The 22,500-nt window shown below is 40.8% G+C and overlaps 1 protein-coding gene across 4 annotated transcripts in view; it reads left to right on the top strand.

Annotated features, from left to right (window-relative positions):
- Positions 1 to 22,500, top strand: part of IQCH (IQ motif containing H) — a 69,686-nt gene that overhangs the window by 30,023 nt on the left and 17,163 nt on the right. For 2 of the 4 annotated variants that reach the window (XM_071813944.1, XM_065847868.2), the window contains exons 13-17: positions 5,527 to 5,799; positions 7,663 to 7,854; positions 10,866 to 10,928; positions 19,670 to 19,790; positions 21,284 to 21,570. In XM_071813944.1, the coding sequence (XP_071670045.1) occupies positions 5,527 to 5,799; positions 7,663 to 7,854; positions 10,866 to 10,928; positions 19,670 to 19,790; positions 21,284 to 21,570 (936 nt within the window). The remainder of the gene's footprint in view (positions 1 to 5,526; positions 5,800 to 7,662; positions 7,855 to 10,865; positions 10,929 to 19,669; positions 19,791 to 21,283; positions 21,571 to 22,500) is intronic. The other 2 variants (XM_065847869.2, XM_071813943.1) reach the window with 1 other exon arrangement.

Raw genomic sequence — 22,500 nt, 5'->3', positions numbered from 1 at the left:
TTGTTGAACAATAATTTGTTGTACCATATACTGATTCAAACTAATGACTTCAGAAGGTAAATAAGCTTTTCTACATTTTGTAAATGTGTTGCTTTTCAAATGTAGTTCTATAGTAGCTGTTCAGCAAAACACTCGCATGTGTGGATGAATCCTTTTCTGTTAAATAGTCTGGAAACATCTTTGTGAGAAAAATGCTCGGCTCTTTTGCTGTATATGGAGGGACCCCGAGTCGGAGCTGTCTGATAGTTTTGCCATAGTTCAAATGAATTCTGTAGATATGAATGTGTTCTGTTTTCTCTGAAGTTGGAGGAAAAGCATCAAGAGATGATATTTGTGTTTTTAGGAGCTGGCTTTGCTTTAGTATTGTGCTTTTATCTCAGCACTAGAAACCTACAAGAATGAGAGCTGCCTGTGCTGGGCCTTCACCTTGTGAAGTAAAATTATTGGGGTAGTAAATCCTTGATAAATACCAGTGATATAGTTTTGCTTTTTAAATTGCAGTTTGACAGTTGTAGCTGGGGTTTTTTTTCCCTCTGGATACTGCTTATTTTTCCAGCAATACCTAACAAATACTGGAAGCTTTAAGAAGCATTCCACATAAAACCACCTAAAAATATTGTCTAGAACACATCACATTATGGATAAAAGATGTGCTAAATGTGGACAGGCTGTCCAGGAATGGAACATTTCTCTCACGGACTATTTTGGTCATGGTGATTTGGCTGAAGCAGTTTTACTGTAGAAGCAGGTTGTTTTCAAGCATGTGTCTCTTGTGTATAGCCTTCTCTCTTCCCATTTCTGTTGAAATCACAGTATGTTTGGGATTGGAAGGGACCTCGAAAGATCATCTAGTCCAATCCCCCTGCTGGAGCAGGAACGCCTAGGTGAGGTCGCACAGGAATGTGTCCAGGCGGGCTTTGAATGTCTCCAGGGAAGGAGACTCCACAACCCCCCTGGGTAGCCTGTTCCAGAGCTCCATCACCCTCACTGAGAAGAAGTTTTTTCTCAAATTTAAGTGGAACCTCTTGTGTTCCAGCTTAATCCCATTACTCCTTGTCCTATCATTGTTTGCCACTGAGAAGAGCCCGGCTCCATTCTCATGGCACTCACCCTTTATATATTCATAAACATTAATAAGGTCACCCCTCAGTCTCCTCTTCTCCAAACTAAAGAGACCCAGCTCCCTCAGCCTTTCTTCATAAGGGAGGTGATCCACTCCCTTAATCATTTTTGTTGCCCTATGCTGGACCCTCTCCAGCAGTTCCCTGTCCTTCTTGAACTGAGGGGCCCAGAACTGGACACAATATTCCAGATGGGGTCTCACCAGGGCGGAGTAGAGGGGAAGGAGGACCTCTCTCGATCTACTCACCACCCCCCTTGTAATACACCCAAGGATGCCATTGGCCTTCCTGGCCACAAGGGCCCAGTGCTGGCTCATGGTCATCCTGCTGTCCACCAGGACCCCCAGGACCCTTTCCCCTACACTGCTCTCTAATACATAATTTCCCAGCCTATACTGGAACCTGGGGTTGTTCCTGCCCAGATGCAGGACTCTACACTTTCCCTTGTTAAATTCCATCAGGTTATCCCCCGCCCAACTCTCCAGCCTGTCCAGGTCCCGCTGGATGGCAGCACAGCCTTCTGGCGTGTCAGCCACTCCTCCCAGCTTAGTGTCATCAGCAAACTTGCTGATAGTACACTCAATTCCCTCGTCCAAATCATTAATGAATATATTGAATAATATTGGTCCCACTACTGACCCCTGAGGCACTCCACTAGATACAGGCCTCCAACTGGACTCTGCACCATTGACCACCACTCTCTGGCTTCTCTCTTTAAGCCAGTTTGCAACCCACCTCACTACTCTATTGTCTAGACCACACCTCCTCAATTTAGCTGTGAGGATGCTGTGAGAGACTGTGTCAAAGGCTTTACTGAAGTCAAGGTAGACCACATCCACTGCTCTGCCATCATCCATCCACCTTGTTACATTCTCATAAAAGGCTATGAGGTTGGTCAAGCATGACTTACCCTTGGTAAAGCCATGATGACTGCCCCTAATGACCCTCTTATCCGTGATATGCCTTGAGATGACACCAAGGATAAGCTGTTCCATTACTTTCCCAGGGACAGAGGTGAGGCTGACCGGTCTATTATTACCCGGGTCCTCCTTCTTGCCCTTTTTGAAGACTGGAGTAACATTTGCTTTCCTCCAATCCTCGGGCACCTCTCCCATCTCCCAAGACTTGGCAAAAATGATGGAGAGCAGTCTAGCAATGACTTCAGCCAGGTCCCTCAGCACCCATGGATGCATCCCATCTGGACCCATGGATTTATGGATGTCCAGACTACTTAATTGCTCCCTAACCCAGTCCTCATCAACTAAAGCAAACTCCTCCATTGACCTGGCTTCATCCGGGGTCTCAGGGGTACGGAGCTCCCCAGGACAGCCTCCAGCAGAGTAGACAGAGAAAGGGAGGCATTCAGCAATTCTGCCTTCTCTGTGTCTTCCGCCACCAGGGCACCCACCTCATTTATCACTGGGCCTACATTACCTCTGGTATTAGTTTTATCTGCTATGTATTTGAAAAAGTTCTTCTTGCTGTCCTTGACCCCTCTCACCAGCTGTAATTCTAAGGAGGCCTTGGCTACCCTAGCTGCCTTCCTACATCCTCTAACAGCAGCCTTATATTCCTCCCAAGTGGCCATCCCCTGCTTCCATGACCTGTAAACTCTCCTCTTCTGCTTGAGCATACCCAACAGATCCCTATTCAACCACACAGGCCTCCTGGCTCCCTTCCTCGACTTCCTACGTGTGGGGATATTCCAAACAAAGTTTCTTTTCCAGAAAGAAAAGAGTGAACAGCTTTGAAAATTTATTGTGCAGCTGTGATTTACTGGGAGATGTTTACATGCTCTGATGAAGGGACCTAACAATTACAATCACGCGTTTTACCTGACACCAGGCAGAGGTATCCCCTTGGCTCTTCAGTGCAGTGCAACGTATGCAAAATCCTCAACCTACATTCTTTTCATTGAGCATATGTTCTTTACCATCTATCAATGAATGTATCCAAGAAATATATCTTTTGTGAGGAGAGGAATCTGTGCTCTTAACTGATCCTCGTCACCAATTGGCTTCAGTGACCATGGATTTAGTTGTTATTTTGTCTGTGTAAGGGTTATGGGTTCTTTTATGAAAAACTTTTGTTGTACCTAATCTATCTACATTTATTCCTAATATGTGAACATATGGCTTGAAGGCCACCTTAGCAGGCTTCTTTGAGCAACTCTAGAAGCACAAATCAGCCTTGCCCAGTTTCCTGGATATTCTGATGGAACTGGATGGAAGGAAAATCTGGAAGACACCAGGCGCAGGCAGACCTGTGAGAAAAGGGTGTCCAAATGCCCTTGTCCTTAGGCAGCTGCTGGCTGTTAAGAGTGTCCTCTTGTGTCTTGGTGCATCCAGGTGCAACGTGAAACACTTCTAACAAAGGGTGACCCTACCCTGATTCTCCACTAGCTGCACATTGAAACAGCAGAGTGGTAGCTTTGCTCATCATATTAACAGTAAAGCTGATGCCAAGGTTGGCTTCTCTGATCCTGAGAAGTTTATAAAAAAATCAACAGGTTTGAGAGAACCAAGAACTGTCTTTTTGGTTAACCTGCCAACCACTATTCTGTGCAGTCGTGCTGGAATTCTGAGGATTCCTCAGTTCTGCTTTTACCTGCTTTCTCTCGCACAACTGTATATCACGGCAGCTGTACCACTCGGAGCAGGAATGAACTAGATTTTACAGCCTGTTTCCTGCGCTCCTTAATTAACTGTAAAATCCATTATTGAAAGACACAAAGCAAATCTCGTCCCTACATCACCACTCGTGGCCCCAGGGAGCAAGTGACCGGGGCTGGAAATTGATCCTGTTCTTTCCACGGCCACAAGCCCAACCAAACGGGCCATCTCCTGCTTTTGTACCATGCTCAGGAGAGAGGGAACAAATGAATCGGAACATGAAGAGTCTCAGTTTTCAAACTGATGGAAGGAAAAAGACTCCAGGAAACTTGTTTGTTGTTCTTTTTGCCCTTACACTTCTACTTCCAAGTAGTAGAATCAGGATTTATACTCAGCCGCTGTGAAGGAGCATCCAGGACCTTGAGGGAAAATGTCGTGGTTGAGACGGACAAACGACATGGACCAAGTTCTTCCAGGATGAAAGTAGTAGATGCCATTTATTGCCACAAGTGCATTTTTATACAGTTTTACCAATTAATGTGTCTCTTCACTATTGGTTACAAGTTACAGCAGTAACATCTCATTGGCTAATTTTGCTATCATCAGTGTTACTCTTCTACTCCCTTCTCTCTCACGGGTACATCCTTAATATCTCCGGATACTCCTTTACTCCCATCTTTCTCATGGGTAGGCCTTCATATCTTCAAGGCTAATTTCTGTTCCCATGCCCTCCGTCAGGCAATCCACGGACCCACCGTAGTCCCCCACAATAAAACATTCTGGGTTCTCCAATCCAGGACTTTGAAGGAAAGTACTCTGGGTTCTCCTGAAAATTCCTGGCAAATCCAGGAATACTTTCCTGACTAGGGCTTAAGTTAGATGAAATCTCAATGAGAAGATTTCCTTCTTGTTACGACTATTTGGTTATGGCAATTTATGGCAGTGGAGGTCTCTGTACTATTGCTGTATGATGTCCATCCCTGTCTGTCTCAACCTCAGGGTGCCTCTATACCTTTGGAAAGATAATCAGGTTATCTGCAGGCCATGCGTAGGATATGTTGTAGAAAACAGTTTTGAGGTTTCACCTGCTATGACCAATATTCTTAGTTTAAGTTTAGAGGTTATAGCATGTCATGAGTAGCTTTGTTCAGAATAGATCTTCTTTTTTAGAAGAAATGAAAATTTTCTTAAAGTTGAGACCCCTTTATTTTAAACAACAAAATCCCACCCTCTCTTTGAGTGCTCTGCAGCTGTGTTCACTTGAGCTATCAGAACTATTGTGTAATGGAAATGTATATTCCCAGTAATTTAATGTGATCAGTGAAAGCTTTTGTAAATCAAAGTGTTTTATTCTCAGACAATCGCTTAAAATACTGGTGAACTGTATGGTGAAATACCATCCCTGCTATAGGGGTTTTTCTTCTTTTTTGTATTGATTTTTAGGAGCTTTAGAGTTAAACCATGCCAGAAGTGTTGCTGAGATGAATCACTATTATCCAAAGGCCACCAGCCTCTCTGCCGACTGACAGAAGGGTAATTCCACATGGATCAAATAAATACAGATGTGTAGTAATTAGTTCTATTCCCAGCGAGCCCATTTCCAACACACTAAAGATGTGCACGATTATGGAGCCTCACCCCAACAGCTTTTATCAATTTAAACTGCTAAGCTACAGGATAGGTCATAACCCAGCCTGCTATTAATAATGTATTTATCGTGTGCAATGTTATAAATTAGGTTCATGGAACAGAGAAGAACACCTTTTAACAAGAATAATGTTATCTTTATACAGAAGCATCACATGTGCCTGGCCACTCTACTGAAGTACAGTCCCAAGACAATCCAAAAAATAAAAATTCTTCTCCAGAGCAGAGATGCCTACATTATAGGAGGGGTTCCCCACAAAGATGATTTAGCAGTGGCTGACATGCTGAATGTCCCTATATTGGGCTCGGTGCCAGAAGTGGCTCATCTCTATAGTACCAAGTCTGGAAGTAAACGCATTTTTGCCAGTGCTCGTGTGCCAACCCCTCCTGGAGAGTCTGACATCTCCAGCATGGACCAGGTAAGCGGGACGTGGGCCGGGATGTGTCCACGTGCAGATGGCTCTTTTTACTCGATAGGACACAAACTTCATCCAATTTACAACATTGATTAGACCCTAACTGGGTTTAATTAAATCATGTATGAGGTTGCTTCTCTTTTGGTTGTATCTGACCCATTAAGTGCAATATTGTTCTGGTGTTCTTCGTCTTCTTTGTTGAGGATATGTAAGGGTGTTTGGTTCAGTTATTGCAAACAGTTTCTGTTGCTGCTCCATGAAGTCACGGCCTCAATGAAATTAATAGGAATTTTATCAGTGACTGAAAATAGAACAAGGATTTCTAGGAAAATTTAGTATTTATTGAAGGGAGAATTTCTTCCCCTTAGGAAGTCAACCCGTTCAAATTGAGGTTCACTGAGCATATCTGCAGCTGGAGTTTTACCTCATACCTGGCTTCCCACTGCTAAATTCACCTGTCTTGTTAGCATGAGCAGTAAAAAAAGAAAAAGATATTACTAAACTAAAATTACAAGGCACAAAACTTTTCTGTTCTATGTTCTGTTTACATATGTTTATTCAATGCCTCAGTATTACATTCTATAAGCTGATTTTGCAATATTCTAAGTATGACAGGTACTGATTTTTTAAAAAAATGATTTTATGGTGGTGCTACATCTCATACAGGAAAATAACCAGTGCCATGGTTTGCAGGAATTCCTACTTCTTAGGCTTTTCACAGTGCTTTGCTTTAAATTAATCATCTTTAACACTGAAAACAATCTCAGCTACACAAATACATTGCAGCTTCTATAGTAGATGAAATGACTATATGATCAATTATTTGAAAAACAACTCTTTAATTTATTGTTAAATAATTTATCTGGCTCTAATATTTTTGATTCATACTACAGTGTTATGGAATTTCTACTTCTGTTGTTTGCTTGTATGAAATATTGACATTTTTAGGTTAAATAATCAAAGCAAGGTGACACTATGTTAAAGCACAATTCAATTTTCACTTAAAGATAGCACATAATTCTGTGTGATTGGTACAGTCTTTACAATATTATTGATCTTTTTCCATTACTGTAGGGGAGTCATCAAGAAAAACACATTTATGTGATTCTCAAAAGCCACAAATAGTAACAACTGGAACACACGTGTAATTGTATTTCAGGTCATAATTTTTAAAAAAGAAACATAAGTCCCTCTGTAAAAATGCAGAAGGCCAATGCAACAAGATCTGATAACACTTTTACCAGGTTCAAAGGCATTTGCAGTTTCTAAGAAGCTAATTGCATCCTACACCAGCTGGGCAAAAGGCATTTTAAAGTCATTTAAATCTGTATACATACACAAATAAATAATTAGCATTTTTATAAAGCCTGCTTGGTAACTCCTTCGTACATTTATAACCATATAATGTACTCTCCAGTAGGAAAATTTCACAGATGTTTTGGCTGGTGTTAGAATCTGGCACAACTGTTCCTCAGATTTTGCAAATCGTTGAGTCCATCCCTTGTCATTCCCCATCACAAACATTTATTGAGCAATACTGATTATCCAAAACCTAAAATCCTGATGAGACAAAAACCTGGACAAGCAAATTTCTCTCTGCAGATCACAGCTTCACGGACCACCAAAGGGTGTGGTTTGGTGGACTCAAATACAGGACAAAGGCCATAGATTCTTCATCAAAAAATGTTGAAGGTTGCTTTCCCTATGTATCCAAAATAACTGTAACAACACAAGCATCTCCAAGAAAAAAGAAATCGTAGTTAGAAAAGAAATTTCAAGTCCAAATATTTGAGAACTGGAAGTCTAAATTGAGGAACAATTTAATACTGTCATAGTGTAAAATATCTTTGTGTCGTTGCTCCGCAGATGATTCGTGTTCTCAGCCAGCTCATTGTTGACAATATGGATGTGCGGCGCTGGCTGTTTAAAGCGAACGAGGGATCTGGAGGAAATGGCACTGCCTATTGTGATGTTACTTCACGTTTGAAATGCTACCCCTGGCTTCAAAAAGAGCGTCAGAGGTACAGCCCTGAGAGGTGGAGTAAGAAGAGCGCACATGTGAGTAATGAAGGAGTGGGGTGTCTTGTTGTCATGGCTTCTTCATAGTCCACTGGGCTTCTTCCTCACGGTAAATCTTTTCTCTGATCTTTCATTTTAAGACTTGGTCAGAGTTGATGAGCCCAGACTAGCTTGTACAAAGCAATAGGTAAAAATAATTCAAATAAAACAGTTAAATATTCCAACATATAAATGGATGTCTGGTATCCAACTGTGGAATAAGTTGGGTGTCATAACACTTCACTCATATGCAATAATGTGCACGTTTTACACAGTGTTTTTTTTTCAAAGTGAGGACATATAAATGAAAGTAAATAGGCAGTTCACCCTTACATCTACAGAGAAACCTAGAATTATTGGAACAAAGCATTGGACTAATATGGTTAAACAATAATCCATTTGAAGCCACATAAAAACTGATTGCTTATTAATCTGGCTTTCTAAGGATTATTTTTTCAGTACATTTTTCTTCACTAATAACTTTTAAACCTGTTAGCTCTTTTCAGCTGTGTACGCCAGAACACTTGAGGTCTCAGAGATCATTAGACTCCTGCCTGTTTCATTAACAGCAGGTGTTTAGGTGAGGAGAGAGATCCCAAAAATACCCAATGGAGGGAAACGTTAGCATGAACTCAGGCACTAGTAGATTCCAAAGAATCCACATGATTGAGAGAGGCTGTAAGATGATACATTTCAACAACAGAAAAATCCATATGAAACCAGACTTCATTAGTTCTGGCATTCAGAGAATTATTTGTAGTTTAAATATTCATTGGTATTTAAATGTGTTAATTTCAATAAGCATTTGATATTTCTGTATATTGTGCCAAATTCATTCCTCATATAATGGTTTTAAAGCCAGAAGGAATGTATCCAGAAAGAATTGTTTAATTTACATAAACTACTCATTATAGCTCTTTTGATTTTTTTTAATTCGGTCAAAACGGGTTTGAAATTTTTGTTTGATTGAATTATATTGTATATTAAAATTTCAAATTACGCTGATTACAGTTCTGCTGCATTTGACAACTACCAAATAATTCCACATTATAAAATAGAGCTTATTGTATAAAGCCGAAGGGCTAATTTCTCTGATGTACTAAAGATCCCTCGCTTGGTGCAAGTCGAGCAGTGAAATGCCAGCAGAAGCATCTCCGGCCACTGAGCTCTCTGGGACATAAAACTCATCTATCCAGCTCCAGCTCCCAACCTCTCAGCCCATGGGACTAGTTCTAGTTAGTTCTTTCCTGGTATAAATTCCCTGTATAAGTGGTATTACCTGGTGTTAACATTAGTGTTTGTGTTTCTGTGCCTTTTCAATTATTTCATGGCCAAGTGATTCTGCATAAAGGACACAGTGATAACTGGCATTCTTTGGTTTCCCTTTTATGCTGCATTTATGTTGAGCTTTGATGCAACCAGGAATCAACCCATTAGAAGCCCTTGAACATAACCATGTGTTAGAAGTTGGAAAATCTATACGGAATAATGTATTTGACCTAATTTCCTAGAGCCGGTAGGAAAGCTTCCATAAATCCAGACCAGTATGAAGGTGGGCTTGGGCAAAACATGAAACTTGCTGCCATTTTGAGCGTCTTGTTTGAATATGTGTGTTCAAGGTTTTCTGCCTTCCAAGTTTAGCCCTCTTTTGTAGAACAGGAGACCTTTTTTATATATAATGAATTGCAGTCTCCACTGAGTGTTACCATTGAGAGCTGAGGATTAAAATCATCCTTTGTTAAGGAATACACTTTTAAACATCAAAGCATTAGTTTATGAGCAGAGGCATGCTTTAATGTCCTATTACAGTATGTAGACCTGTTTCTTTTGATAATGAAGACATTGTGTCAACAGCACAGGCTGCCACATACAAAACGGATGCTGGCAGGTTATTGAAAAATTCAGCTTCTTGATGAAAGACTATCCTGCAGGCTAAGAGTACAGTGAAAAGACTCTCCATTCTGGTAGAATTATTAGAAATGAGAATATGACTGTAAGCACTATATTATGTTAATACTTACAAATAGCTTCATTTGCATAGCAGTTTAAGACACGATACCCAGATTTTCCTCATTGGTATGTAGTAGGCAACAGATTAAAAATCATGTAGTTCGTGAGTTTGAACTGTGTAAAAATCTATTCTATCTAAAAATGAGACTGATTTTAGATTCCTCATTTCAAAGATAACATTGGGCAAACAGAAGTACAGGACAGGATTATCGATGTATTTTACCTTGTTAATGCAGCATCTGAGTTATCTGAACAATTATTTTGCAGCTGAGTAAAGGGTTGAATTCACAAACTATGCTGAACGTCTTCGTAAGGCCTTCATGCCACTGGGCATTGCTGCAGTCTGTCAGCAGAGAAAAAATTTCATCCTGAGGCCCAGATTCTAATAATATTCAATATTGAGACAACTGCTGCCTCCACAAATGCACATTTGGCACTCATGAGGCCATTTGTGGAGACATTCTTCAGTTTGCTAAAGCATATCAAGATCTGGCCCCAGTTACGAGCAAAAACATCAGTAAGTGGAGACACCTTACCAGTTTAATTGTATCTTGTGATGTGAATGACTATTGTAGGGAGGAAATAAGATTTTGTACTGTTTAAGATGTGCATGTAAGGCGTATGTGCTGTGTGAAATGCTCTTGTGCCATTTGAGCATGATTTGCCAACCTGTTTTCTGTACCGGTTAAAGACTCAGTCTGTGCACAGCAGAAAAATACCTAGAGAAAGATGTCTGCAATGCTTATTATTCTCTGGTATTCCAAAGTATGCTGAGAAGCTTGGCAGCTCACTCTTTTTGAAAGTCAGCAGGTCCGTTTTTGGAAAATCTCACCTATACTTAAATGGACCCTTACCAGAAAACTGTATAAATTCATGGAAAATTGTTGACTTTTATTGCTGACAGTTTCTGGCTTAGAGGGATTCTGAGTTGCAAATTGTTGGAGGTTGTGGGAGAGTATCTGGGGAAGGGAAACGCTGACTCTGATTTCATCCTTTCATAGAACAGAATTATAGAATCATTTCAGTTGGAAGAGACCCTCAGGATCATCGACTCCAACCATAACGTAAGCTCACTCTAGCACTAAACCATATCCCTAAGAACCTTGTCTAAATGCTCTTTCCTGGGCATCCACGTGTGAGCACCATCAGAGACAAGACTGGGGGCTAAGCAGACCTTATCCAGCCATTTTTCATGACCTTGGAGAAAGTTGCTCAGATGCCCCTCAGAATTCCAGATGGACATTGGTGGAAAAGTGGTCTACAGAAGTCTATTTGGTGCTTTTGTTTCTTTTTGAACTTTTGTCAAAGTCTGCGAAGTCTCCTGGTCTCTGACTCCAAATCTTGGGGCTCAAGATGCCACCTCAGACTCTCAGAACACTTGCATCCTTCCTTCCTTTTAGAGGAAAGATAACATCACCCTCCTGGTAGTGTTGCCCTTTTTTTTTTCTTCTTTTAACAGTTCCCCTTTTACATAAAATAACACAGGACTATGCAGAGATCCCTTCCTGTGTATGACTATAGAACTCTAAATAGTATCTAAATCACTAGGTTAAATTACTAGTCAAATTAATTTTAGAATTACCTTTTATTACACTGCAACTCTTAATTAACCACCAGGACCAGCAACATGATGCGAGTTTACCAAGTAGCAATCCTGAAGATAACAAAGATTAGACTGAAGACAAAAAAGGGGTAAGTGTGGGAATAACAAAGAAAAGACCTGAAAATACAAGATTAAAACAAGATGCAGAAACACAGGCAACAAATATTCTCTCAATAAGAACTGACCAAAGCTACACAACCATTTCAAAACACTCCATTAAATATCTGTTGTAGAAGAAAGAAGTGATTTAGCACACTTGGGCAGCCTCGTGTTTTAACTGTTAAGAGTGTTTGAATCTTGCGGCCTCCAGTTGTGTCACAGGATTTTGTCATGGTTTCTTTTCCTTACAGACTATATCTTGGTTAATTTGCTAAAATGTGTAAGAGGAAATCAAAATCTTTTCGAAAGGTGATAAATCTGGGAAATACGACTTTCGGTCTGAGTTGCATAAAGCAACATTCAGACAGTGGTTGCAGATTTTGTATTGATTGCTATTGGAAAATTACTGTTTCAAAGGCCAAGATAAAATGATGTGAAATGCTAGATGCTCTTTTAAGTTAAAAAAAAAAGTGTTCAACTTTCAGAAGTCCTGTAATAAGTAACAGATAAACTTTGTGATTATCTGAAAATCATGAGTAGCTGTGAGCATATTCTTTACTGGTTAAATGAATTGCATTCCCGTTAAGAACCCTGAAGTTTACAGATCACATCTTGCTTCTTTACTGACGAATTCAGAGTAAAGAGTAAACAGATGTAAATAGATCAAAATAAAACCAACCGTAATACTGTCAAAGGTGTAATTTCAGAAATACGGCATTGCTGGCACGCAGTTGTTTCTGACAGTCTGGGAACACAGGGTAGCTCCCAACGCTGCTTTTTTCCTTCTTTTCTGTCCATTCTCCTTTTCACCGCTCCCATCACCTTTTGTAATGCCACCACCTTTGTTCTGGGGCAGCGCCACAAATATTACTGAAACCAGAATAAACTGCAAGCAGTGAAGTTGGTGTTAGTGTAACACTGAGGAACCCCCAGGCAGACTTTGGGACATCGTCTCTGCTGCTGGGTTTGTACACTCACAATTACAGGTGTGGTAATTTTTTCAGCCTGAAGAGGGCCAGGAATTCTGACAGATCCACAGAATATCAATTTGCAACATTTTGACAGGCTTTTAAAATTTCTTCCGGCTGGTGGGATGTTTCTTAGGGGAAAAAAAAAGAACCCAAGGAGTTAATGAAGAACCTGATTAGCTATAAAGCAATAGAGTTGCAGGTTGTTTTCTAGCATGGGCAATGCTCTGTCAGCAATATATCCTAAATAGTTTAAATATTTACTGGCTCTGTGAACAGACTGTAGTGCTCTTATTCAGTTTATTAATATATCTATGATGCTGTCATAGTGATATTTCAGGTGACTCTTAAATCCTCAGTAAAATAAAGCAGGATAATTGTATCCCTTGGTTAAATTAAAGCCATGATATCCATTCCTAAGACTTTAGATAATCAGATATGCAAGCTGTGGGTTTGTATGTCCTATTGATTTAATATGCTTCTAATCAGTACATAAAGCTATAGGCCTGCAGTGTTAATTTTTCATATGCTTACAAAGTACCCTTTGATTTTCTGTCACGCGTTAATTACAGCGTTTTGCCATTAAATAGGAAGCTTTGTGTAAACTAATTACTAGGTAATCATTGTCTACCGCAAGCGTGCTGTTTGTACCTTTTATTTTATTCTAAAAATGCACAGATCTCGCAGTCTGGAACCACTATACCTTCCAGCCATTAGCTCTCACTAATTCATAGCATTATTGTGTTAAGATTGTAGGAGTTGTAATTGTTGTGGTATCAGTGCTGTTAATTACCGGAGTAAACAGTTGAAATGGTGCCAAGGTCTATTGTACAAGGCAGAGGAAAGGAGGTTTAAATGTTACTTCCACCATCTGGGGACTGGAGTAGAGGCAAATGCTGGAAAACAGCAGTGAGGCAATATCAGAACTTCAGCTCCAGGGTTTGAGGCCATATGGATCCTGAATATTTTGAATCAATTGAATTTAAGTGCCAGTTTGCCGCAATAACAGCGTGGAAGGAGAGGATAAAGCAAGAGCACTAAAGAAATCTGAAATCCGTTAATGTTATTGCAGCCAATAAAATGCCTGCTTGGATTATTTTTAAAATGTTTGTTTTGCTAAAATCCAAAAAGTAGCACAGAGGCAACTCTACGAATGAAAGAAGTTTAGCCGTGTGGTGTTTGTGAAACGCAATGCAGGTTTTGTCTGACAATTCCTTTAGCGCTGCCGCTCCGCAATTTAGACAAAATTCCTGGGAAGTGACGGGGATTATCTATATGATGTCTTTTCTCTTTTTGAAATCAGATTTTTGGAATTCGTTAAATCCTTTATTTAGAGATATGAGCCAGAAAGGAGGGCAAGTGAACAAAAGCAAACAAAATTTACAGAGATTGAAACAGAGAAAAATAAAATCATTAGAAAAATGTTATTAATCTGAGGGCATCTGTACTGTCTATGCATTTGCAGAGATCTCATTAAAATATAGACAAGTCTCATTCAAATATTACTTATTTTGTATGAGAATTAACATCCCAATGTCCTGAATTTACAAATGCCACATTTGAAATAAATGTGAGCTTTTTAACAAGAGATTTTTTTGAAGATTATGATAATTATGTTACATTTTCTTTGCTCCAAAGGTAGTTGCAGGGAACCTTGAAAGATGAGTGCTGCAGCCCTGCAAAGGACATGGTTTTATGCATAAAATAGCAATGCAGTATTTTTTTGATTGAAAAAGCAAACCATTTAATAAAATTATCCTAATCTCAAATTAACATGCTGTGCGTAAACACGCAAAATTATTTGACAGGCTCACAGAGATTCAGAATCCTCTTTCTGTCTGTTTTTTGGTAGCACAGGCTGCAGCAATTTTATATTCTCCACGTATATTGTTTTCTGAGACAAAAAGGGATCTGGCAGCATACTGCCGTTGCCTGTTTAGGAGTGTTCGGAGGAAATAGAAAGGATCTCTTTCTAAACAATCCTGGTTTATTTATTTTTTATTGGTCTGTTAGCAGATGTTGGAGGAGTTGGGGGCACAATGCAAACATGTGCTTCTCAATGGAGGAATGGCAAATAGCAAAGTCTACAATGGAACAGGCAATTGAGGGGGGGTTGGATTAGGCCAGTGGGGTTTTTTTGCTTTTTTTTTGTGTGTGTGTATGTAGTTGGATTTAGAATTAAAAGAAGTGCTTGATCTTTATATATTGAAATCCTCAGCGTGTGGAGTGCCAGCGTGAGCCCGAAGAGAAAACCGTGGCCCCATGTGGTGTGAAAAAAAGGAACAGCAGTTTAAGTGCTGGAAAGTTGAAAGAGAACTAACCTCCTTGTTCTTGTCGTCAGGGAAAGTGGCTGTTTTGTGCTCTTGTATTGAAGCATAGCATATGTGCCTCGCTTTGACAAAAAGCCTCTTGAGTCAACGCGACCCCGGTCCTGTGTGCTGATCCACGGCGAAGGCCGCGATAATGAGGGACAGGCTCTCGGGAAGCAGCGAGTAGATAATACGGCATAAGTGGAGAATTCTGCGCGCTGTTTTTCGCCATCCTGCTTAATGCGAGGCGCAGCCCCAGTGAATCGCTTGCCATCCAGCTGAAATGGGCCATTAGCTATCGGGGAAAATTGTCTTTGCTACTTTCAGCAGATGGAGCAAATATTTTACAAAGCAATTTTACATACAAAAAACATTTGTGTTACTTGGTAATGATGGCTGTTTTACATGATGTTACCTTCTATCAGAACATACTTTTCCAGCTCGTGGAAGCAAAATTGGCACTTTTTAATTTTAAAATTTGCAGTTAACAATTAAATGCCTGGGCTTTAAATCAGGATGCAAACTTTGAGCAGATAGGGTATTCACAGTGTATCGCTTCCAAAAACATTTCCATTTTTATAAACCTCTCAAATGGTTTTGTTCAGTGCAGTAGATTGTGATTCTGGCCAGCATGTACCTGTCTGAATTAGAAAAAAATGTTAAATTGGTTTAATTTTCAAAATAGGAAATAATGACCGTTATTTGGAGAGTCACTGGCCTCTTCCAATATAACCATGTTTGCTGGTGACGCTGAGAACATCAGAATAAGCCGCGCTGGACCAATTCATGCCAAGGCAGCTGGAATAAGTTATCAGAGCTCCACTGATCGCAGTGTAAACGATACACGGTATAAATGGTATGAATTGTCATAGTGCCATTGAAGTGGCATAAATTGCCACAGCTTCATTGACTTGAGCAGAGCTGTGGCAGTTTGTATTGCTGAGGATCTCTGCTGATTTTATTCTTCTCTGGCCCAGGCAGCTTTACTTATTTGGAGTTACTTTCTTCACTCTATTTGCTTGCAAGGTCTAAATAATTGCCTTTCAATCTGATTTTTAGCTAAAAAGCCCTAAGTCTTTCTCACACATTCTGCTCTGCAGCCTCTTTCTGTCCCCAGGTCTTTCTTCCTGTTTCTAAGTCTATTTCTTCTTTCTGTTTATTTACTTATCTTCTCAACAGGCTTTTCTGTGACTGATGTCTCAAGTAGATTTCCTACCAATGCCTTCAGCATGTGCCACGTTTGGTCCTAATTTTTTATTGCAACTGCCATTCTAAGAAAGCCTTTCAAAATTCAGCTTGCAGAAGGGTGAGAAATTATTTTATACTTGAGGAAAAAAGGTGTAATATTTATTCGTTGTTATAAAAAGGTGCAAAGCAGATTTGGATAGATTGAAAGATTTCTCCATGACATAACCAGTACGTGGGCTGCTCCTTTTATACTGGTGCTAAGAAACATCAGGTGAAAGATTTGAACAAATGCTCTGTTTCCATTGAGCCTATGATTCTGAATTGGTTTGGGCCACATCAAGAGATAAAACATTGGTAAACTCTGCTGGAGATACCGTCCAATTTAAATGAAATTAGCCTACCGAGCACTGCTCCTTTTAAAAGGTTTGACTTCGTGAGTGAATGTTAGATCTGGGCTTGAATTTGCCTACTAAAACTCCCTATAATCAGGATTATTGCCTTTTTAGAGCTTAGAGTTGCAAAAAACCCCTTTAACTAGAATCCCAGGTGCTGCTCTTTAAAAAGTGGTTGCCTGACTCCCTTCCATGAACACCTTGATTATCACGGCATTAAGTGTTACATACACATGTTGGGTTTGATCTCAAGAACATTTTTCAGATTTTCTTGGGTTAGTTATTAGTACCACAGTCTTGCCTGTCTAACATCCATCATATGGACAGCGAGTAACAGCATACAACATTACTATATGTGTAGATGAGGTGAATGGAGAACTTGTGTCTTACCAACAGCCTCTTTGTGAGCCAGGTAGCTGTGCCCTTCGGTACACGGCAAAGTTTGGAAGTTCTGCTTGATTTTTCAGCCACTTTATGGAGCTTTCTTTCATAGCCATGTGTGAGCCTTGAAAACAACTCTGTCCAAAGAGAGATGGTCTGGTGCTCAAGACTCAGGTGCCAAGTCTTTCTTCTGCTCTGTGTCAGGGCAGGCTTCTGTCAAGCTGGGGCTCTTGTGCAGGTAAACCAGGGTTGTTATTTCCAAAACCTGGTATAAAAATTTACAAAGGGATCTCAAATATGAAGGGGCTGGAGCACAAGTGTGATGGGAGCGGCTGAGGGACACGGGGGGGTTCAGCCTGGAGAGCAGGAGCTGAGGGAAGACCTGATCTCTGAACTGCCTGAAAGGAGCTTGGAGCCCGGGGAGGTCGGGCTCTGCTCCCCAGGAACAAGCGCCAGGAGCAGAGGAAACGGCCTCAAGTTGTGCCAGGGGAGGTTGAGGTTGGATCTGGGGAACAATTTCTTCCCCAAAGGGCTGTCGGACATTGGAACAGGCTGCCCAGGGCAGTGGTGGAGTCACCATCCCTGGAGGGGTTGAACAGACGCAGAGATGAGGTTCTCAGGGACATGGGGTAGTGCCAGGAGTGGGGGAACAGTTGGACTCAATGATCTTGGGGGTCTTTTCCAACCAAAATGATTCTAAATATCCTGACAATGCTCTTAGTCATATGGTTTTGTTTTAGGTAGTCCTGTGAGGAGCAGGGAGTTGGACTTTTGGTGATCCTTATGGGTCCCTTCCAACTTGAGACATTCTACGACCCTGTGATTCTGTTTTAAGGACACACAGCTGTCCCCAGCACTTCTCCGTGGAGCTGGCACAGCTGCCCTCAACTCCCATGGAAAATTTTACCCCAGTTCACACACCCGTAGTTTAATTTTTACTGATACAAGCTTGGTCACAGCACTCTCAAATGCTTCCATGCATCCAGCTGGGATTATTAGTTTTTTCCCCAGTAATTTATCAAAAGCTTTCAGGCAACCATTGCAGACTTCTGTTTGGTTTTTTTTTTTAATGTTTCTGTTTAAATTGCACAATGCCCAAAGTGATGAGATCTCAGGGATGAGACTCGGTGTGACAGAGGTATTGCTGAACACGCTCAGAGGCGCAAACCAATTTGTAAGTCAGCAACTCGGTGACATCTGTCGTGGCTCACATCGTCTTTCCAAAGCTGCGTTGATTTTCACCATGCAATGAATCACCTTGTCTCGTGACTTCTTGCCTTAGCAATATTTCAACGCAAATACAAATCAAGACAAGGCCAACTGATACTTGCTCCCTGCTCTGTTGTTCTGGTCAGCTGAGACAGCCAAAACCTGAATTCCTCCTTACAGGTTTTAAGGAAATGAGCAGTGCAAGACCCAAATCTGGTAAATTCTGAATTTGGATCTCACGGGCTTTGTGGTCCTTTGTTTTTGCCATAAAGTTAAGGTCATGATGCTTATGGTATACTGACTAAAACCATTTTGTAGTATCTTTTCTCCTTGTATATGACAGGAGCCTACATACCACAGATCAGCATCATTATCTAAGCACCTCAATATTTTGAAGGCACTTTTTCTCTCAATTCCATGTGTGGTAGGGACAGCAATTGTCCCTCTTTCAAGGCCAGATTCTGTGGCACAGCCAGAAAGTCCCTACCCCGAAGTCTCAGGCAGACTGTGTTCAGGAACAAGGTATATTTAGGGCTCCTACATGCAAAGTTGATTCCCTGGTCATTGGCCCATCCTCCTCATTCTGGCAGATAAATCACAGTAAGCTGATTTTGAATTTGTAGTTTTGGTTACGTCACATCATGCGCTGCACAACAAAGCCCATCTTTTCAAGCTTGCTGGTCTGGAAAAAAAGATAAATTTTTTTTCTCCTATTGTTAGATTTTAGCCATAAGGTTTTATTGTTCCTCCAAAGCTCAAGATAATATGATTGTGGCTTAGGACATTGCCAGGATCAGAGGATGATTGGTCATCTCCTGAAGTTTGGGATGCTGAAGAGAGAGCATGTAAAACAGAAGCAAAGAGACCCAGGGGAAGGAGCAAATACTTCTGAAGCAGCAAGAAAAGGAGCCTGAAGCAGGAGAGTCGGGGTCCTTGCCCTTTATATGCTTGTGTAGCTCTGGGGTGTTTCTGAACAGTAAAAGCAACGCAGTTTCTGTATTTAATGGTTTTGTTTTGTGTGATAATATAGTAAAGAATCTGAAACTCAGAAAAAGCTGATTTATCTCCTATAGTATGAATCATCAGATTTGACCAGAGGCACAAATACACTTGTGAATTTTGGTTAGATTGGAGAGTCTAAAAGGATATCTCCTGCTTCAGAAACACTTTGAGTTGATTATTCTTCCTAGTTTTTTGTTTTGTTTTAAACTAACTAAAAGGTGTTTGGTTTGATGTAAGAGCTTAAACATAGAATCAGTAAAACTATTTCTGGCCTATGTGACAATTTCAATATGTGCAGCTTCAAAATACAAACAATGTAGAAGTTATTGACTGCTGGTATTGATCCCCAAGCAGTTACCATGTGCTTAGCATTTTCAGTTGCCAGATCAAATTATTGATATAAATTATCATGAAATAGATGCTGTACTGAAGGGGGGGTATGTCTTTCAGAGGACAGCTTCCAATAGGAGGGAGGAGTAGGAAGTAGAAAAATTAAAAAAGGCTTCCTGACTGTGGGTAAACAGTAACCACATTTTTTTTTGCCTTTTTTTTTTTTTTTTTTGCCTGTTGGAGGCCTGGTTTTTAATCACCCCACAAGCAGTTTTCATTTCTGTAGTAAAATTGCTTGTGGTTCTATTTAATTTGTTTCTGCAGGAGCCAGCTTTGGTGAAGATCTCCCAGGAGCTGCCGGGCCTTTTAGCACAGCACGTACAGCCAGTCAATGAGAAACGATTCCCTACATGGGAAAAATTCCTCCAAACATTTCTTAGTCAAGGTAAATAAGACTGCAAAGTCGCTGTTAAGTGTTATAAGGAGTAATTATACCATATTGTATGCCATATTCTTGTTAATCTTGGGCCCATTTAAACATTTATCTCCTATTATTTCTCCATGATGCTTCAAATGTTCATTTACAAATGAATTATAGGCAAGTGTTCTATCATTCATATGTCCCATCCAAGCATTTAACCTATATTAATCCTGGATTACGTGATTCTGAATCACTAAGCACCAGCTCTTTAATCCTGGGTACTGGAGGCCCTCACCCTTTGCAAAGGGCTTCAGGGAACGCTGGCATGTGAGTTTGCACATAGGTAAATGTGAGAATATTTCAGCTTTTGTAGGTGCTGGTGAGCAAACACCTGCCAGACTCCCGTTTCTCTCCCATACAACCTGGAAGGGAACGATATGTGAACTCTGGATGCTCTGTACATACATTGCATGAACCGAAATGTGCTCGTAATCTTTAACTGGCCTGGAGAAGACCTGAGCTTTTCTCCCCAGTTTTTGCCTTCCAGGCAGGCAGCGTCACCACTGAGGACCCGTAATGCGGTGTCACATTGTCCATTACAGTGACCAGCACAGACTCCTCGTCAGCCCATGGCCCTGCTCTTTCTTGCCCTCCAACCAGAGTTCCAATCTGATAGCTGGAGAGTTTTTATTCGCGTGGTGCCGAGCCCTCGGCTGGGCTTCCGGTGTTAAACCCTCTTGTGGCACCTTCGGATGGAAGGTGGCCAGTGCTCAACTGGCCCAGAGCTCAGAACTGAGCCCAGGTCTGTCCAGAAGAGGCAGTACAGATAAAACCCTTCTCTGATCACTGGAAAATCAGCACATCTGGGAGCAGGCTTCACACAGACATGTTAACGCCCTATATTTGTATGGCAAATTTTGGACAGAAAAGATGCAGTGTTTGTGGTTCAGTAGTAAATTTCTGTAGTGATTCTGCCCTGCCAATGTTTTGTATTATATATAATGGATATATATATTTCATATACTTCTTTATCTGTGGAAGAGATGATGATTGAAAGCTTTTGAAAAATAATGCCAGTTAACATATATAAAACCAATTTATGTGACATATTAGTTTATCCTAACTGAGTTCTGGCATTATATGCAGTAAAAAGGCAAATCCAGAGTGTCGAGCAGTTTTCTTTGTGATTTCCCAGTGGGAAACCTTCCCACCTACACATCAAGTTTCTCATGTGGATGAATATAGTTCGGAACTGCTTGCAAAGCCTCTACAGCTCAAAAGCCACTAGTTGAACTGTACAGTGCTATAACAGATGAGATATTTCATTCTCTTCTAGGAGATTCCTGGGTTCTAGCTACGCTGCTCACTTCACACTTATTTACTCACTGTATCTCCATAACAGCCCTCCCTGCAATGGCTGAGCACAACGGGAGTGGGATGGTTTCATTCTGTGCACTCCTAAGAGCATCACGTGTGAATTTGATTACCAGCTTCACAGCTAATTCATTTCTTGCTAGGTGGTGTGATAGAAGCCTTCCCGTGTGCAGAAAAAGTCACAAACCTGACGGTGGATATGCTGATAGAGCCAACAGGCAAGATAGAAATAGTGTCCTCCGGAGAGCAGCTCCATGCTGATGGTCCTTTGCGATCATCTGGCACCACCATTCCGCAGTCTTCTGTTGATCCGGCAGTTCTCAATTCCCTCTGCTTAAAAATTGGAGAAACCTGTAAATCGAAAGGAGTGCTTGGTTACTTCTCCGTTGATTTTGTGACTTTCGTCCATCCACAAACGATGGAGCAGCAGGTGAGTGGGGCAGCTACGTTACTTCACACCGTCCCCCCGAGATCAAGAAATATCTGCTTGCTCTGTTGAACAAACTTTATTTCTAAGCGGTGAGATGTGGAGGGAGGTAGAGCACATGGTTATTCTAACAATAGCATAAAATTTAGACCAGACCTGAGGAACCTTTTTCCATCAGCCTGAGGAGAAACAAACCAACAAAGCCTGGAGGGCTGCTTTTAGAGCTGGGTGAATAAGAAAATCATATTTTAATTTCTTCTAATGACTTTTCTTTCCCTAAAATAAGCGCATTCTGTATTAAGCTGGTAATTACAGATGATGATCTTATGGCTAAGATGATTAGATTATTTTAATTTCAAAATGTTCTGAATCTCTTGTATTTTGCTCTGTAAAAATAATTACAGGGATTATTGTACTCTTTTGAGTAAACCAGTGTCTGTAAGAATGCAGATATGAGGTTTGAGGACGAATCTAAGGAAGAGGCAATATAGACAATTTCTCATAGCAAATAGGATGGTAGTGATGAACAATTTGGTTTAATCATAATGGCTAATTGAAGCAGAGGGAGATAATGGAAAGCAGTCAAGTTCCGCCTCAAGAAGTGCCAGCCCTGGGTCAGGAATTACCGTCTCTTGGCTGGTACAGAACAGCTGACTGTGGGATATCAGTTCGTTGGGAAGGAAAAGGAAAAAATGCTCATCCGAACCACTTTTGCTCTCCAGTTGGCTTTTAGAATGTCTGAGAAGCAGAATTTACTGCAAGAAAGTAGAGGCAATCTCATACCAGCTGCAAAATTATTCCCCAATATCAAAATAGAGACAGAGGTCACTGTGTGAGACGTGACAGTGCGTGTGGTTAAAGGTATCACTGCGGGGATTGAAATAACCTTTGTTTCCCAGCTGCAGGGGCCTGGGAGCATCTACAGCATCTCAG

The sequence above is a fragment of the Patagioenas fasciata genome, chromosome 12, assembly GCF_037038585.1.
Source record: "Patagioenas fasciata isolate bPatFas1 chromosome 12, bPatFas1.hap1, whole genome shotgun sequence".
Classification (NCBI taxonomy): domain Eukaryota; kingdom Metazoa; phylum Chordata; class Aves; order Columbiformes; family Columbidae; genus Patagioenas; species Patagioenas fasciata.
The sequence above is the reverse complement of the archived record's forward strand: the minus strand, read 5'-3'. Positions and strand labels throughout refer to the sequence as shown.